This window comes from Echinops telfairi, unplaced genomic scaffold (genome assembly GCF_000313985.2).
Source record: "Echinops telfairi isolate 266 unplaced genomic scaffold, ASM31398v2 ScPeMD7_3;HRSCAF=10, whole genome shotgun sequence".
Taxonomy (NCBI): Eukaryota; Metazoa; Chordata; class Mammalia; order Afrosoricida; family Tenrecidae; genus Echinops; species Echinops telfairi.
Genome location: NW_022103899.1, coordinates 28,927,116 through 28,946,802, shown reverse-complemented (window position 1 = coordinate 28,946,802; position 19,687 = coordinate 28,927,116). Strand labels below are relative to the sequence as shown.

Here is a 19,687-nt window from a genome sequence, read left to right as displayed (position 1 = left end):
TACCAACTATGTAACCCACTATGCTACCAAGTTCCTTAGACAGGAAGAAAGGTGTGCAAATGTTTACATGTCTACCAAGGTCCCAGGTAAAGCTGATTAGAGACCATACATTGAGAACCACTGGTCCTACAGGGTAGTTGTAAAGATTATATAAGATACATGTTTGTGGAACTAATTTTTAAAATAAATTCATTTATAATTTGGTCTTTATCCAAATATTTTATTAAACTAAGTTGGTTAAATTTTATTTTAAAAATCTACCTAATAATGTTAATGATATATATAGTGTGAGCTTTAAAAACAAGTTTCATAATTACCAAAGTCACGTACTGCATTTTCTAGCTAGCTAAAATAACTAAATATACTGCCATCTCTGTATTTCTAAACTTTCGGTTAGTACCTAAAGTGTTTTTCACTACATAATACTAGTATTTGGGGGGGAGAGGAAAGCACAGTGAGTGCTAAAATAATTTTTCCATTTTTAATAAAATGCCAAAAATATCACAACCCCCCCCAAAAAATACTAGTATTTGACAGATCGTGCATTGTATTAACATGTCCAATATGCTAATTAAATACATTTAAGGGTTTAGAAAATATAAGAACATATACGAAATAGAGAAACATATAAGAAAATGTTATAACAACGATAATGTAAAAAAGAAAAAGCTTTATCTCCTGCACAATACCTGTTCTTCTTCATTAGTAGCCGCTATGTAGCCCATAATACTTTGTATTTCTTCATGAGTTCCACCTTTGCTGAGAAAATATTTAATGAGTCCATATAGAGATGTCCTTATTGTCCGAATATCATCTAGAGACAGCTCGTTGTATTTGCAGCCACTCCTGAAAGTGAAAGCCAAGAGCAAGAATTAGAGACAACAGTGTTTTCATTTGTCATTATTTAAACATAAAAGAATTTATAGATAGGAAGGGGGCCTTTCTGTGTAATTATCAGAATTCATGATGCTTTGTACTTCTTTTTCTTTCTAAGGAAAAATTTCAGAAATAGGCATTAAAAATAATACACCTTACATTTACAGAACACTTGGTTCTCAGTGCTCTTATACATGCTAATTTAATTCATTATTACTTCTATATCACAGATGAGGAAACACAAGCCCAGAGAAGAGGGATACACAATTAACAAAGCACAAAACTCCAACCCAATCTATATACTCCATTTTTAATGATCTGAACCTCTATACTATCATGCCTCTCTGAAGTAACTCAATAATCCATGCATGTCAACCAAGTAGCTGACAGAAAGCATTATCAAAACGAGTGGGAACACGGGCCTCATACCCATAATAAATCCGAATTGTATCCAGAAGAAACTGAACACCATATTTCTTTCGAAAAACTCTCCTGCTGTCTTTGATAATGGTAGAAAGATATTGTATGTGACCTAAAACAGAAAGTTCACTCTTAAATGACAAATGTTAAAGTCACAGGAATAATTACAAATTTCTAAAACAACTGTAAAATTGTATCTAACAGCTTGCTCTTACCAATTCGAAGAGGAAAATCTCCACGGTTCCAAATTCGAAAGTCAAAAAGTAAAAACTGATACATTTGTTGCAAAAGCTGCACATTTTTCTCTAATGATACCTGCTCGATTAATATTTGAATTGCCATCAATACATTTACATCCATCAAGGTGCTTGGCACCTGAAATACAAATGGAGAGGGTTCTGCACAGTTCAATTTAAAGCACTGTCATTAAGGTATAAACTAAAGCAATTAATTCAGACCATCTATTAGCTCTAAAATTAAAAATTCTGGTTAGAAAAATAGAAACATAAAGGACTCTTTTCCTGATGTAAAGCTAGAACATATTTTTCCTATGTCACCTCCCTAAAACAGTTTTAAATATGATCAAATATCTTATATACTAAAGCTAAAAAAAGCATCCTTTATACCCAAGAGTCTAAACATGAAGTCATTCTTCAACAAGGTGATTCAAAGAATGTTTGAAGTTTCTTGTGAAACAAATTACATCAATTAATATAATCAAGCTATACTACTGTTATTAAAGCACACAGACACAGTTTATTTATTACAGGGAAACCCCAACACCAATAGCTAATGATCAACACCAGGCGCATCTACTGGTTATCAGACTAACTCACCTTCTGAAGCAGGACACCAAGAGTCGCAACTCCATGGGAGTGAGTAAGATTGTCTTGGTTGATAGGATGTCTCTGAATAAAGTGCTTCACAATCAAAATAAATGTTGCAACTAAGTTTCTCTCTAGCCTTGATTCTGGAATTAATGACCATAAATGCTCTTAGTATTACATTTCAGTATCAAAATGCATATTGTAACAAAGGAGGAATTTAGTTTAGCAGGTTGCCTCCAAAGTTCACTTGTAGTGCATAAATATCGGAGAAGGCAGCACTGCACATTTTATGAGGCTAAGTCAAAAAACATTGCTATAAAATCAGAGAAACCTTTATTACACAAAAATAGAGAAATGTAAACCTTATCACTTCTTGAAAAATCCTCCATCTCGCTCTAAACACTTTTAAAGAGGTTAATTTTATCGCTCTAACCCCTCTCCAAAGAATTCTACACTCTTTGGTTTACATCACATCATAAGGGCAAATCATGTTCCTTTCAATGTTTGTTTTTTTAACTTTGGGAACAAAAAGAAGTCTGAATGCAAGGTCAAGGTTATAGGACAGATGGGGTAGTTCCCCAGAGAAATTATCCTGGGACAACCCTTGCTATCCTTGAAGTGAGCAAATACACTGTCATGATGCAAACAAGCCACAGGACAACTTCCTGGCCTTCCTAGTGTTCCACTGTCTAAAAACTTTCTACAAGGCCCCCATGATTGACCTGTAAGACAAGTGTTTATTGGGGGAAGGTAAAGATAACATTCTAGAAGAGCAGTTCTCAACCTGTGGGTCGCAACCCCTTTGGGGGCCAAACGACCCTTTCACAGGGGTTGCCCTATTCATAACAGTGGCAAAATTAGTTAGGAAGTAGCAACGAAAATATTTTTATGGTTAGGGGGTCACCACAACATGAGAAAGTATTAAAGGGCCGCGGCATTAGGAAGGTTGAGAACCACTGTCCTAGAAGGAGAGAGGCCCCCCAAAAGGTGGGAGAGTAAACTAGGGCAAGCTATTGGGATGTTTAAAAATTTGTTTTAAGTTGTTGAATGCAAAAATGATGATCTGATATATAAATCCCACCTAATTCACAATAAAAACATGGACATATACTTAGATGACCCCTTTGTGATCCTTATCAATAGTCACCATCATCTTCTGAGCTGATCTCTGCCTTGAGCTTGACTGGCTTGGTAGGCCCTCTGTGAAGCAACTGTTCGGATTGAACCTTGCTCTCTGGTTCTTACTAGTAAGCCCAAGAATTAATGGTTATGACTCATTCCATAAAACCATCATTAGCTTTGATCTTGCTTAAAAGAGTGATGAAAAGATCAGTTTCTCTGAGTTATCTTATCATCACACTTTTGTTTACAATACCGTTTTGAAGGCAGCCTACCAAGAGTAAGACAAGTATATTACTGAGAGAACGAGTGTACAACCACCCACTGATCACAAGAGGCATGTTTAATTAAACACATTTGTTTGGAATACACCTATGCAATTATGAAATAGGACCCTAGTAGAATACTTCTTAATTCACCCTTGTGTATTTATGCGCACATGTAAATATGTTTCCTACCATAAATTGAAGTGTCATAATTTCACAACGAATGTAAACTAAGGGCAGTCAGAAGTAAAAGCAACAACTTAGGTCTTTTGACCAAGGTGTTATCAACTTTCTCTGAACTATATTAGCAATTCTATTAGTAAAATTAGAAATTAGGTTAGTAAAACTAGAAATGGACTGCTAAAGTTAAAACTATGTAAATGTCTTCCTAATGATGATTTTAATCAAGTTTCTAATTAATTATCAAGTTCCTCAATGATGACATGATGCTAATCCCATCACAATACCTGATGTTTTGGTGGAGCTCAGTACCACCCAATCTCCTTCTACAGGTGTTATCAATTCAGAAACTGTGCTTTCGTTCATTCCATCAGGGATCTGTCCTTCACTCCACTGGCTGATTTGTTCCAACAAAGGAAAGAGTACATTTAATCCACCTATGCAGTTTATGATGTCCTGAAAAACCAATTACAATGTTTTAATCTTCATATCTTCACTGTTTGTCTGAGACTACAATTAGCTACACCTTAAGACATGTAAGAGAAACCTGATCGTATAATGGGTTATAAGTTAGACTCTAAACCACAATGTCAACAGTTTAAAACTAACACCTGGTCCTCAGGAGAAAGATGGGATTTTCTTCTGCAGTAAAGATTTCCAGTCCCAAGAACCCAAAGAGGCAGTTCTACTCTGTCGTGTAGGGTCACTATGAGTTGGAACAGACTCAATGGCAGTGAAAGAAGTTTTTGAGGGAATGTATACTTGTACTCTAAAATACAGGGCAAAGACATTTAGAAGTGTGATGTCTGGAACAACCTTTCTCTGTCACTTGTATGTTAACAATGGGCAAATAAGCCTCTGGGTCTTAGCTGTACTTTTTATAATATAGAGCTATATATTATGCTACTATATGGTCAAAGAAAAATTTATTTAGCCAGTCCTTTATTGGAGTATTTAAATTATTTCCTATTGTAAATAAAACTACAATAAATACCATAAATACTAGAGTATTAGCCGACTCGAATATCAGCCCATGCACCTAATTTTACCACAAAAACTGCATTAAAAATGTGTTGAAAAAACTCAGCTTATACACGAGTATGTACGGTAATTCGTTTTACGTGGGCAGAATTATCCATAATGATTTCTAGTCACCAAAGGGTAGGGATCTACTTTCCCACACTCTCTCACATTACTTTATCAGCTATTTCAATTTTGTCATTTGACAACTTGTAAAACTATCTCATTTGTTTTCATTTGAATTTATTTGTAAGTTGTTGGGAATTTTATAAAAATGTTTATCAGTCATTTTGGCTTCCTTTTCTGTATACATATTATTTGTCTATTATTCATACTGAATTTTAGAAGCTCTGTGTATACTACAATAATTAGGGAAGATAATGTCAATGCTCCCTACCACCACCACCCTGAGTTGTCATTTAACTTTTTGTTTTTGATTTAGCTGTAATATAAAAATACAGTTCTCTTTTTCTGGCAATTCTGTTCCTTTTTGACTTCCACATACGGCAAAAGTCTAAGGAGTTAACAATCCATGTATCTGTAGCACCACAGACTCTGGTTTTCCGGTGCAGCACATGACACAAAAGATCAGCCATCTACAGGCAAGTACAATAGTGGTCTTACCAATCTTGCATGTGACAGCAAAATTTATCATGTATTTTCAATCATTTTATAAATCGTATTATGTTAACAGGTAAGAATAAGTGATCCTATCTCAAAGTTAAAAAGAAAAATACTTCAATCATATGAATAACATGAGATTAGCACTACTTGATTAGCGTAAGTACTCGAGTATAAGCCGACCCGAATTTCAGCCCAGGCACTTAATTTTACCACAAAAACTGCATTTAAAATGTGTTGGGAAAAAACTCAGCTTATACACGAGTATATATGGTAATTCATTTTACATGAGCAGAATTATCAAGAATGATTTCTATCTCACTGAAAGAATAAGTATATTTGACTGGTTGCCGAGTAGCAGATTAAACTGTTTCATTTTTTACCAAGTTTTACATTTCTGCTTATTTCACTTAAACTATAATTTCTATTAAAGGTACCTGCTAAGGGTGGTAGACAACAATATTCTGATCAATCGGGTGGTACTTAAAAAAATAAACTCTCTAACAGAATTAGTAAGCCTATATTATATGATGCCCATCAATTAAAACAATTTACCTTAATGTCCCAGTTCACTACTTTGTTTCCTGTTAACCTTCCATGCAAACAATTAGCAGATAAATCTAGACAGATTGGATTTTTGCAGGCCTAAAAATAAAGAAAAGTATAGCACATAGGTTAAGTGCAATTAGGGCAAAATATAACTTTAACCATATACAAAACATTTCATCCTGAATTTTAAATGTATACTGTACAGTCAATAAGGTGTCCACTTTATGAATTTTTGTATTCATATAATCTGTCTCTTAAAAGAAAGAATAAGGAAATATACTCTAAAGCACTCAATCATCAAAGCCAGGTCACTGATGTTTGCCAGAATGAGCTAAAGTGGAATTTACTATTTGGCAATCACATTGTTTTAAATTTTTTCTCTTTTAAAACACTAGATGCAAACACATTTTCTTAATTCAGTGTTTTATTTCAATTAGTACTTCCCCATGCACAACTTCAAAGTACATATAAAATGTATGACTAAGAGATGAGACATAAAAGTTACAGAATAGAAAAGCTTATCAAAACATGAAAATCCAATCATAGGGCCTAAAACATTATTTTCCCTCATGTTACTGACAAACATTTCTGGTTATATTCAGGTAAGAGCTCTCGGTCTTCATCTCTAACAAGTCATCTGGCTTGTAAATCATGCACTGTCACATTCCATCTATATGTTCCAAGTAACCAAGCACCCTTGAATCTTACAACCACTCCAAAGGAAAATTAATATTCTACAAATTTTAGCACGCCAGCAGGTATATGCAGCTGTTGCTTCATCTCAAAGTAGAGAAAATTTGCCGTAACTTAAAGAAAAATATCCTCATTTAATTCAACGTGAGTTATCAGTCTCAGGGCACACAAACGTGATTCTACTATAACTAGATGAGTTTACAGACTGTGTACCCAAGGCCCGTCCTAACTCATCACCACCCCTAGCCTCTCATCCCTCTATTTTATTTCACAATGCTCATTGATATCTTTTCCTAAAATATAAACCTGATGATAGCACTTGTGTTTATATCCTATTCACTTGTGAAAACCCTACTCACTGCCTATTTAGCTAGGATTAAAGAGGTACTATGATCTTGCCTGTACTTTCCCCCTAATCTCATCCTGCTACACTCTCCTCCTGCTCAGTAGCCAGTACCAACATACATAGGACCCAGGTTTATAGCCTATGCCTTTGTAGGTCTAGTCACCCTGCTTCATACAAGGTGATATCCCCCCCAAAAAACAGGATTTCTTTTTCAAAGTTATGTATTTAAATATTTTTACAAAGCAACCCTATCACCTTCAAAGTACTCTTCAATAGACTTAAAACATTTGTCAAATATGAGATTCATTCTTGGAAACATTATTCAAACTCATCTATTTGGATGGCTGACAGTACCTCCCCTCCCTTTTTTCTCCACTTCTTCTACATTGTCAAATCACTGTCCTTTAATGCCCCTTTTTATTTGTGGAAACAAAAAGAAGTCATACAGAGCAAAGTCAGATGAGTAAGGTGTGTGGGGCAAGGGAGACATACTGTTCTTTGCCCCAAACTGGCACACTGACATGTCTGCATGAGCAGCTGCATTGTCATGGTGGCAAAGCCAGTCCCGTCAACCACAAATCAGGCCTTTTTTGTCACACAAGTTATGTAATCTTTTCAGAACCTCTAAATAGAAAGCTTGATTAAAAGTTTGCTGGTGGAACAAATTCCAAATGCACTATGAGTCGACATTTTTGTACGTTCAGGAAGTTGACAGATGTCCAGAACATGATTTGTCATCAATCGACATTTCACGTTTTTTTAAACAAGAAAAACCCTTACACACTTGAGTTTTTCCCATAGCGCTGTACTTGTAAGCTGTGTTCAAAATCACAACAGTTTCTGTGGCACTTTTCCCAAACAGGAAACAAAATTTTACAGCCACACGCTGTTCTCTTAAATTGGCCAACATAAAAAACAAGCTTTCAGCAAAACTGCTTTCACAAAAAAATTCACTGTGACCAGAGAGAACCTTCCCAGGCAATGCCTCTGGGTGCACTAACTCAGAGGGAGTTGCTCAATTGTCAAACTAGCAGGAAAAATGAGCACTATGAAAACTCTGCCTAGCGCAGCTTTTTTCCAGTTTTTTTGATAACCCCTCATGTATCCCTCCCAACCTGGCCCTTTAAGTTACAGATCAATCCATCTTTCTTCTAATCTTCTAACCTCCTAGGGCCAATCTGTGTGCTCTCATATTTTATGCAAAACTAAAACACTAAAATATAGTACAATGTTTAAGGTTATGAGTTAAATAGGCTGCATTCTAACTCCTGCACTAGCATTTACCAAAGTCTGAGCCTCAGCCAAGTAACTTCTCTTTAGTGAGTGTCAGTATACTAAAGCTTAGTACATGTAAAACACTCAGTATGGTACTTTAGCAAACTGCTAACATCCAATATATGGTAGATAAAAAGAAAAGCACAAGCCCATAAAACTATTTTATACTTATATGATTATGTAGTATTTGATTTTATACTGTACGCTTAAAGCTTTGTATATTTAAGTTTTGTCCAGTTCCTGGCAGAAATAAAACAAATGGATGACTAGACATCTCTTACAAACGAGAATGAAATGAAAATCTTTTAATAGTTGGTGTTAATATGGTAATGTACAGTATAGTTCCAGAAGGAGAGCAATTAATCTACATTCAACTTTATTAAAGTTAATATCAAGGGGCGGATAGAGCCTAATTCTCCATTTACCCTGAGTGCTTAAAAAGGGGAGTTTTTATACTGTGGAATAAAACCAGGCACAAGGGCAGGTGGCATCATGATACATGGAAAAATGAAAACATAAAAATAAAAGAAGTTTGCAAGCAACATCATTAACTTCAAAAACGAATGGCAATGGGTCAGCAGTTACAGAAGGAAGTACAGTAGCAAAGTAGCCAATAGAAAATGGCTACACTCAGGCTAACGAACACAGTACGGTTACATTGACAAAAGGCTACACTAAACTAATACATTATGGTTACATTGGGGTTAATTGTGGTGAGTTACTAAAATAGTATGAGGCACCCTGGTGGAATAATGGGTTTTGCAAGGTCAGTTGTTCAAAACCACAAGCTTCTCCTTGGGAGAAAAATGAGGCTTTTTACTCCTATAAAGATTAATAGTCTCAGAAACTAATAAGGGAAATTCTACTTTGCCCGAAGGGTCACTATGAATCAACTCAATGACAGTGAGTTTTTGTTTATAGTAAGCACAAATCCAATTTCTTTCTCCTTCTGAAGCCAATATTTCATTTCCACCTCTTCATATCACACATAAACACAAAAAGAGGTTAAGAATAATATAGTCCCAGCTCTTTCATCAGAAAATATAGACTATACAAGATTCATTTACCATAGTCAATTCATTAGTACAAATTCTTGCTAACTTTTATTATTAAAACTCCTAGGAAGAAATAGAGTTACAAGTGGTTGCTTCTGAACCCAAGTCAAAGAAGTGGCTTATTTATTTTCATCCCATCTTCCCTTGAAAACTGTTTTCTTTTTCGACAATTCAAGATCCTCCCTCTCTCAGTAACTGACTGAAATGAGCAAAGGAGCAGGAAAAATGCGTACTTGACAGCACTTACAACTAAAAGCACAATTCACGCATTTCCTCTGACCTTTGGTGTATAGTGCAGGAGGACGTTGCCAGGCAGATCAGTTAAGTCGGGCTCCTGGCAGTTCCATGGGCTTAAACAGTTTGGACCTGAAAATTATTTGGGGACACACACACACACACAACATATATTAGATACAGTGCTGCAGGTTCTATGTATCATAACAATTATAAAAATGAATTTCCAATCCTCATTACAGTCACTAGATACTCAAATATCATACTAAAACATATTGAATAAAATGTACTTTAATTTTAACATCACTAATCCATCTAAAATCGATGAAAGTTATAGGGAGCAGACCCACCTCTACACTAGAAAGTAATTTTTACATAAAATTAAAAAACACACCAATATCAAATATGTTTTTCTATTTATCTATTAGAAACTAATTCAAATTAATAAAATAAATTATGGCAATCAAAAGGTTAACATCATAGAAGTGGAACAGTAAATGACTGATAATGAAATCCTGACTTCATTCAAAGAAACACAAATTAAAGCAGGTTCCAAAGTTGACCAATCCTTCTTACAGAGACCATGGTGAAATGGGTTCACTTATATGTCACTGAAAAGCATGAAGTATGGATATAGCCTTTCCAGAAGCTAATTAACACATAGTGAAACTCATCAAAAGACCCGTACACTTGGAGCATGAACCTGGGGAAATTTTCTAATTAAATTAATGGGGGGGACCCTACTGTACAATTCATCATGTTTAATATTTGAAGTTATCGATATTAAAAAGTATACACCCACCAACTAAATTATGCCTTATGAATCTAGCAAATTATACAGCCTTTGCAAATGATAAAGAGTATAAAACAAATAATTATTATTGATAAAAACAGGAAAAATGGTAAGAACAAAATTCAAAAAGCTTACAGAAAAATTCCTTTATAAATTCCATTTTTCCATGAAATATTTTAAGTCCTTCATACTTTGGTAGGCTTTAAAATTCTACACTTAATCTTAGCCAAAAGGCCGAGAAGGGATGGTAGGTTTCAAAATAATGATGAGGATTTAAAGTAAATTTTGAAAATCTCAACAGCCCCGTTCACCTTAAAGCTCCCATGCAGTATGAAAGGCCAGCAGAACATTCGTGGAAAAATTCCAGTATATTTTCATTTTTCCATTAACTTTTTGAAGCCTCCTTATCTAAGACACTTGACAGATAATGGAATTGTTTCACAAAATTAACATACATACTACTGTAAGGCTTTAGTTCTCAACCTCTTGCTAAAATAGTGAAATCATTTTCACTGGGTTAGGATCCAGCAATGATGACTCCATCACTTCCCTGTCAATCTGGTGAACTGTGGTGGCTCGAGCACTGCTGTCAAGCTGGACGCTACGTCACTGGTATTTCAACAAGCAAAATCACCCAAGGGGCGGGGAAAGGACCTGGAGATCCATTCCTGCAAAACGCGGCCAATGAAAATGGATAGCAGCACATCATCTGATACACTACTCGAAGCTGAGCCCTCTCTTTGGAAGGCACTGAAAATATGAAGGGCACAGAGCTGCATCATTAGCCAACCTTAATGACGTGGATGGAGCAGACCTTCCTTTGCTCCTGTGCCTTTATTCAACAGGGGAAGAAACAATGGCAAATATCCACTAATATTCAAAACTAAAGTATGAATTGAGAATAACTGAAAGTTGTCGGAAATGAAATGGAATGTTTAAAAATTTTATATACTAGTTATGAGTAGAAATTGACTTTCATTGACCATTTTTAAATGGACACTCATATGCTCTATTAGTCTAGGAATAAAAAATTGAACAGAATGGTATAACATTCCTCTTCAAATAGAAAAAGTAAGATCTTTACCATTGTTTCTCAAAGGGGCAATACCACCCCCAAGGTGGGGCCGGGGGCCTGGAATAATCCCGTAAGCAGCAAAAGCATATTCTTACACTTTAACCTGGATCATGTGCTTTAAGTACCAAAGATTTTAATTGCTGCGATGGCCGGAGGGTGGTGTGTGTGTGTGTGTGTGTGTGTGTGTGTGTGTGTGTGTGTACGTACACGTGGAGTAATTTCGTTTACAAAAAGAGGGCAGGTAAGTTTGAGACTCGGTATCTATACTGAAGTAAAATAGTCAGTGACTGGATAATATCTACATGTCTATAGAGAAGACCAGTTATTGAGACTAATATTCAAATTTACTCATAATTAAAGATAAAGATTAAGAAATTCAACATATTTTAAAACTTTCTACAGTCTGAAATTGATCAAGGATGCAATCACATTGCATTCATAATTATATGTGATTACAAAGTGTAAGCTGGAAACAGAAGGATCAGTAACTGGATACTATAGATTAGACACAGAAGCAACATCAGAGACTGCATTACAGAATCTCTGGAAATATCTTCTTTTTTTTTTTGGAAATATCTCTTTGTAACAACATAAATGGCTACCATTCACAGGAATCACATGAAAGAAATCAAATCACTACATTTGTATGGAGAGCACAACAAAGCTCTACATTCTACATCATCGGTCAGTAAAAGGTCGGGGTGGGGGGTGGGGGTGGGGGAGTCCTGACTGGAACAGATCACCAAATGCTCATGTGCAAATTCACGCTGAGTTGAAGAAAACTCAAACCAGTACAAGAGAATAAAGCTATGAGCTTGAGTAGACTCCATTTGGGTCTAGAGGCTGTCTCAAGACCAGACTGGACAAAATGGACACTAACGAGCAGAGGTGTGAGATGGCATCAAGGGCAGCAAACATGAAGAAAGCAAAAGGTCATGAAAAAGACAAGACAGAAATGTATTATCAGAATACACTCTGAAGACAGTTGTTGAATGTACAGTAGCTAAAATGAAAATAAGAAATAATGAAGTAAAAGCCGAATAAATTTCTAAGGGTGGCTTAAGAATACAAAGCATTATAATGAAATATAAAAAGACCAAGAGTTAGAAAACCAAAGGAGAAGACGCTTCACAATACTATAGATTAAACTTAAAAAACCGAAGAAAAAAAAATTTGAAGCCTCGAGTTGCATACAAAAGGGTACTATGGACAAAATATTCAATCATATGCATGAGAAAACTGTACAATGAATAATGAAGAATTGATGCCTCTGAATTATGGTGTTGGTGAGGAATATTAAATGTATCACACACTACAAAAGAATGAACATAGAACAAGTACAGCCAAAATGTTCCTTAGACCTAAGGTCGGCAAGACTTTGTCTCCGTTTACTTTGGACATGTTAGCAACAGAGTCAGGGAGTAAGATGGTATGTTCGCTAAAGTGGAGGGTCAGTGATAAAAGAAAGACCGGCAACAAGATGAACTGACACCATGCTGGCAACAACAGACTCAGATAGCAGTAAAGGTGAGCATGGAGCATGCCGGGGCCGTGCTCTGGTCTGTTATCTATAGGCATGGTGGCTGTATGTCTGAATCGACATGCTGAGTCTATTCTTGAAGTATCTTTCATGATACTGTCACATGACAACAACCATGAATGACCATAGTCTATGTCTTTAGAAGCATCAAAAGGAAACATAATATATAATTTCATCCAAGGGATTCTAATTCTACTAGCCTCATTAATTTCTCAGGTGTATCAAAATATTGGTTATAAAAATGACAAATTTTGAAAAAACATTCAGTTTTGTGTTTCCTCCACGATTTCTTATGAAGACAGGCCTATATTGTTTTCAGAAATTTATTAAAATTGGTCAAAAGCACTGGCAGTATCATTAAAGATACTTGAAGAACATCCTTTTACAAAATAAATATGTATATTACTTCTGTTATGCATTAAAAAAAGTATGGTATTTGGTGTGCTTTTTCCCTTCTTTTTGGTTTCAATGAAACTAAATACCTTATTCAGATCACAAATATGCTTCAGATGATATAGGCAAATCCTGCTCTGCACAACAGAAAAAAATCATATTTAAATCTGATTAAACTGTGTGACCTTTCATGCTTACCTGCTAAATACAATGCCTTCACCTGAGCAGGCTGTAGTGCTTCATAGAAGATGATAACAGAGCCCAGCTGACCCTCTAGAGAAGTAGGGCATCCCCATTCACTGTCTTGGGTCCCAGCTGATATCAATTTGGTAACCAGTTTAGATTTTTCACTGGTACCTCCCCAGGAGGTTGATGCAAGGATTCCACCAAACGAAGTCCGATGAGGTATAATAGGGGAAGAAAAGGGTGGATCTGGGATTTGGGATGGTGGAGGAGTTGTGGTTCTCTGCCCAGCAGAGCCAATGCAACAGGAGGTAAAAGGCTAAAAATTAAGAAAAGAAAATTTAATTTAAAGTCCACCCTATTTAAAATGTAATTTTCATAAAATAAAGCAAATGCACTGAAAATAAAATTGGAAGTAATTTTACTTTTCCTGAATCATGATGTGTCATATGTGTACACACATAAAAAATCATTACAGAAGTTACTTTTGGCGAGGTGATTTATTAAAATTTGTAACGTTAATGACTCACTTTTCTTGCAAATATTGAATTTTTCAATGAATATATATTTAGAACATTTTCTTAAAACATTATTCTAAAATAAGGAAAACCATATTTTTCCTTAAAGTTTGTAAACTGAGATATATACACAGCTGTATAAAAATTTTCATTAAAATGGTGATCAAGACAAATAAAAAGAAATTAACAGAATAATAGAACTACATAAAACATCTAATCCATTCCTATAACGGGAAAAAAAGGTCATCCCAAAATTACCTGAAAGCTTAACCCAAAACGTTTACACTAATGATTAAGCACTTCTACAAAGTCCCCGGTGGCAGAGGTTGGCCTTTGGAACATACCCAGAGGCACCTAGGAAGTCAGGCTGGGTAGCTCTGTGCTTCTGAAAGGACACAACCTTAAAAACCCGATGTAAGCACAGAATCAACTGGACAGGAACTACAACACAGCCTATATGCAGTGTGAAGAGTTTACATTTCTTTGTTACTGTTTGACATAGAGTTTAAATGGAGAAGAGCCCATCGTAATACTCTTGAAGTACTTTGTGTTCTTCAAGAGAATTTGAGTTAGTAGTCCTATTAAATATTGTTGGCTTTACTATTATAAATTTTTTCTGCAAGCCCTTAGGTCCTCTGGTTTTTCTATATTACATAATGTCTAATTCCATCTAACGATGACATGTTTCAATATATAGACACCTCTTAAAATTTTACATGTATATATTTTGGACAAACAATAATCTTTCACAATGAACTGACAACTTTAGAAGTTCTGAATAAGCTGGGTCTGTAAAGAAGCTCAAGTGTGCTTACTTCATTCATGGCAGGAAATCGGAGAGGGGCAGAGACCTTCTGTTGTCCGTTGTCGTAGATATAGACGAGGCTCTGACCAAAGGGCCTTTTCCCAGGCATATGCACAATGGTTATGTTGTGCTGTGAAGTAAAACATACATTTAAAAAGCTAACATTACATTTTATCTGTGAGAGTGACAGATATTTTCAGAGTATTACTCTACCAATTTGTGTGAACAGAACATTAAGACTAAATATAGCTTACTGCTGAATAAAATGATGATCTCAAACCAAGTAAGGGTTTTTTTTCCTGTAGTAATAGAAAAGCATGTCAACCAATTCCTGAAAATTGGCACACAATAATAAAATAGTAAATTTTCTAAATTTTCCAAGTCTCTGAGTATCTATTAAATATTGTTGGCTTTACTACTATAAATCTTTTCCCCAAGAAAAACACCCATTTTTCTAAGGAGAAGAATTTTATATTTTAAGAAATGGTACAGAAGTATTGGTTTTTAACAAACTTTGTTCTTGTTTTAAATTGAAACTCACTCTTCAATTTGAAGAAAAACTTGAAAGACATCATAACACTCCCACGTGTCATGATCAGTGATGGTAATGGTAAATGGGATTAACCTCATTATGGATAATGAATAGAATTTTAAGGGAAAAATTAAGCAACTCTCACAAAGCAGATGGCAACTCCTGAGGTACATGCACCTGGTTGTGTATCTGTTACGGGCAGAATGGAGGCGTTCACAATAACATCCAAAAGCCTTACCCACAGGGAATCACAGAAACTGTGGTCCGGGAGCATAACCGTGGTGTACTCTCTTTTGGTGCACACTGCCACAACCAGCATACCCGCGTGGGTAATGAAAGCTTCAAAACCTATACCACTTCCTGTAAAAAAACTAATAATACATGTAATATGAGGACTTTTGAAGTGCAGTGCTCTACTTCAAGGTCACTGAACCACACAAAACCGTAACACCATCACACCCTGGTCAACAATCCCATAGTTTACAGTCTACTCCTACACAGCAGTGCAATCACGTTTCAAAGAGATTTCTAAAATCCTCTTGGGGATAAGAATCTAACAAACTAGAAAAGATAGCTTTATGAGTGGGAATTCTAAGAGTAAACCACAGTAAAACTATAAATTTTCAAATCTTTAGATTTCTCCAAATTATATGTAGTATTAAGAAATCATAAGGCATATTAAAAATGATTAAACTTTAAAAACATATACATAGGTTTGCTGGTCTTTCATATAAACATATATAACACATTCAAGAAACAGCTATCTTTTTCAAGTTTATTATTCCTTCTTTCTCATTTCATATCACTTTTAGGAAGTAACTCTGTTTCCAAACTAGCCTAAGGGCTTAACTAGCAACATTTCAGAGATGTGATTATTACTTTGAAAGCAGTAAAGCATTTAAAAAGGAGAGACCAGATATTATTACACATTTAAGACCTAAATGTGTAGAAAACCCTATTACTGTCGAAGAAGCACGGTATATTTTGCTACAACAGAATGCACTTACAATCCATGTACCAGTACCTGTATAGTTGCTTTCTTTTTCCTCCTTTATTAGCAAGGCTGGGAGTCAACAACTGGTCCTGATCTAAGCAAAACCAAGCATTGAAAGAAAAGGCAGAGCCTGGCCATTTCTGTATGGACGGCACAGAAATTCCTGCCATACTATGTGACAAATTAAAATACTGCAGTGCACTCTCAAGGCTTTGTTTCCGGGCCATCATCAAGATTGCTCGAGTCACAGGAATGGTGTACGGGTGAATACACTTAGATTCATCCAATCGTAGTAGTCTTAGTAGCTGATGGATCTCTTCTGAGCTCACTGACTGACTCCCCAAGGAACCATGGAGGGCAATCAAGTTCTCAGCACAAGCTCGATGGAGGGAAGAATGGGAATCAAGGGCTGCAATAATCCGACTTCCCATGTTTGCATTCACACAAGTAGTTCGACTCTGCCTATTAATACAACAAATTCTTTTCAGCCAATCAGAAATGAAGATTTGCAGGTCATGGGACTCTAGCTCTGGAAGCCATTGGATAAGAAGCAAGAGGGGCTGGACGTTACTTATGCCCAAAATTCCAACTGAAGTGTGGTCACCCTCGACAGCCTAGAAAACATGATAAAAGTATGTTACCATTTTGATGGAGAGATACTTGGTCACAGAACTCTTCTTAAAAATCTGAACAACTCACCATGTTCATGAGTTCTTTGAGCAGTTCCAGTGGTGGCTGACCCAGGGATTTTAATACCTCAAACATGTGTGTATAACCAATTCTTTCTTTAAAAACTTCCTAAGGGAAGGTGGAAAAGAAAATAACATTATCAAAACACATTTTTAAAGACTGAATTTGCTGAAAGACTAAATGTATTAACATGAGGACCAAGATCTTTGAATTCAATACTTCTGTTTTCCTAAGTTACATATTCATCTTAAAATATATTCCTGTATCTTCTGGAATGCAAAGCTAAAATTACATTACAAAGTGTAAAATGAAGGAAATTAGTAATCATTGTGTACTACAAAATTATTGTATCTTTGCAAATTAGAGCAAGAGTTACTCTCCCATTTGATTTGTATAAGAGTATTAGGTGAGGGTAAAGCAAAGAATGAGGTGCAGTGTAAATGAAAGACTTTGGGGAAACAAAAGACAGGCAGCAAACCCAAAGGACTAAGGCAACCCCAAGGAATGCAGACAATCATGAGTACTGGACAGGAAAAAGAGGGGGGCAAAGAACTAGTGGTGGTGGTTCTCGCTTTTTGTATCTTAAAATGTCTGAAATATTGAGGTCAAGTTCATTTTGGTTGCATGAACTGGTGAACCCGTTGACACAAAAAGACATAAATTACAATGTAATGACAACCAAAAATCCTAGCACACATTAAACTTGGTCCCTTCATGTAGGCAGTAATGCTTTCTCACTATAAAATCAGAAGATTTGAGCAAGACTAGAAAAATTGGTTGTCTCTGGGCAAGAGCAGAGAGAAAACTTTTTCCAAAAGGTATCTTTGTATATAACCTTTTGAATTTTAACTCATGCAGTAGTATTACACTAAAAATCATTATCTCAAAAGCCCTGGAGCAGCATCTTAAGATTACTATAAGAAGCCCATCATAATCATGAACCAGTTACTGAGAATTTAAAATAACTTATTTTCTATATAGACTTATAAATTTTAAAAAAGATAAACTTATAAATCAAGATTATATCCCCAAGCTAGTCAGCAAAAGTTGTAAAAGTTTATTTAGTAGAGACTTAACCACAAATCATAGCAACATCTTTGGAGAAAAAGTTATAGAGTTTCCTAACACAAATCAATACAATTATTTTCTGGTATCAGAAGTGAAGAATAAAGCATACTAGAGGTGATGGATACAAGGTAAAGTGGTAAAACAGTCACTAACATTTTGTGAGCACTTACTTTCTGCATGGTATTCTACATAGATGATTTCACTAATCCCTAGAACTATTCGGTGAAATCACCACTAGCATAAATCAGCATAGCTGGGCATCAGCATAGAGTGAGTAGTGAGTGAGAAGGAAAAGGAAATCCTGCCAGCTAAGGACTTCAAGTAAAAAAGAACAATTCCCATGGCTTCATGTGCTGGAAAAGCAGGTTCCAATTTGATAGTCCTATTTATAAAAACATATTCTAAGGAGGCATAAACTAACTGGTGAAAGAAGAGTACTTATTTCACTAGTGAAGAAAAACAACATAAAAACCTAATTCTTTAAACTCACTATTCATAGAATCACTTAAAAGAATCATTTCAACACCAGTGCTATACTTCCATTCTTTGAGCAAAAACCGACATCTCTTAGTTTACAGATCAGTCATCTAAGTCTTTAAAAATCCAAAAGCAGAGTGCACAGGGGTCTTGTCTTAGCAATGATAATGAAAGACCAGGCTTACTATGCAGACAGACTAGTGGAATTCTCGACACTATGGTGCTCTCCCTTTGTGTCTGGAAACGAACTCACCTGCATGGCTCAGTTTTTAGGTAAATAATAGACAAATCTATAAAGAGAATAACGATTAGGCAATCACACACCTTAGAGTAATAAACCATTTCAGTTCATGGGCAATAGTTACCCAGGGCAAAGTTCAGAAGGGTTAGAAAGAGAGGATAAATGGAAACAGAAAACACAGAGAAGAAATGGGAACTATCATGTTACATTGTGGAGATAGTTAGCAATCGATGACATGAAACAAAATGTGTACAAATTATTGAGGGGAAAACTGCTCTGCAAACCACCCAGCTCACAAAAATTTTAAAAATTATAAAAATTATTCTTATACTAAGATGAATTATTCATTCAAGGTGTAAAACCATGTGTATACACTCTTACATTGCTTTGAGATTACTAGTGTGGTAGATATATAATTGTTTGTCAATTTGAGGTTTAAGAGTGTAGGGGTGGAGTCTAGCTTGTCAATCAGATCATAGCCAATGAGGTCTCTGTGTGGACATGGCCTTCTCCTGAGGATTCTGGGAAATCCGTACTTCCTCCTTGGAGGTAGGAGACTCCTTGCTCACACCCTGGGAGACATAGTAGCTGACAGGACACATGGACCCATCCTAATGCAGAGACCCCTGCCAGAGCTGAGATGTTTCCGATGACGCTGGATCCAAAGACTTTCTACCCACTGGCCTGTGATCTTCTACATTCAGCGTCATTGCATGTGTTTCGTGAGTGTGAAGGGGACTTTATAGATCGGTATCGGACATATGGGCTAATACTGGACTTATGGACATGATCTGGACTGGGCTGGGATGTTTTCTCAATGTTCAATTGCTCTTGCATATAAATCTCTTTCTTATACACATATGTGTGTGTGTCAATGGATTTGTTACTCTAGTCTAC

General features: G+C 35.8%; 1 protein-coding gene and 1 pseudogene across 1 annotated transcript in view; both read right to left on the bottom strand.

Moving 5' to 3' along the window:
- Positions 1-19,687, bottom strand: part of NBEAL1 (neurobeachin like 1) — a 179,410-nt gene that overhangs the window by 96,309 nt on the left and 63,414 nt on the right. The window contains exons 12-23 of the mRNA XM_045296671.1: positions 17,014-17,112; positions 16,345-16,928; positions 15,559-15,691; positions 14,799-14,918; positions 13,481-13,784; positions 9,528-9,613; positions 5,885-5,974; positions 3,976-4,144; positions 2,133-2,266; positions 1,512-1,671; positions 1,306-1,408; positions 690-846 (exon numbers count right to left, since the gene is read on the bottom strand). Coding sequence (XP_045152606.1) covers positions 690-846; positions 1,306-1,408; positions 1,512-1,671; positions 2,133-2,266; positions 3,976-4,144; positions 5,885-5,974; positions 9,528-9,613; positions 13,481-13,784; positions 14,799-14,918; positions 15,559-15,691; positions 16,345-16,928; positions 17,014-17,112 — 2,139 coding nt within the window. The remainder of the gene's footprint in view (positions 1-689; positions 847-1,305; positions 1,409-1,511; positions 1,672-2,132; positions 2,267-3,975; positions 4,145-5,884; positions 5,975-9,527; positions 9,614-13,480; positions 13,785-14,798; positions 14,919-15,558; positions 15,692-16,344; positions 16,929-17,013; positions 17,113-19,687) is intronic.
- On the bottom strand, positions 10,400-10,520 carry LOC115872234 (annotated as a pseudogene).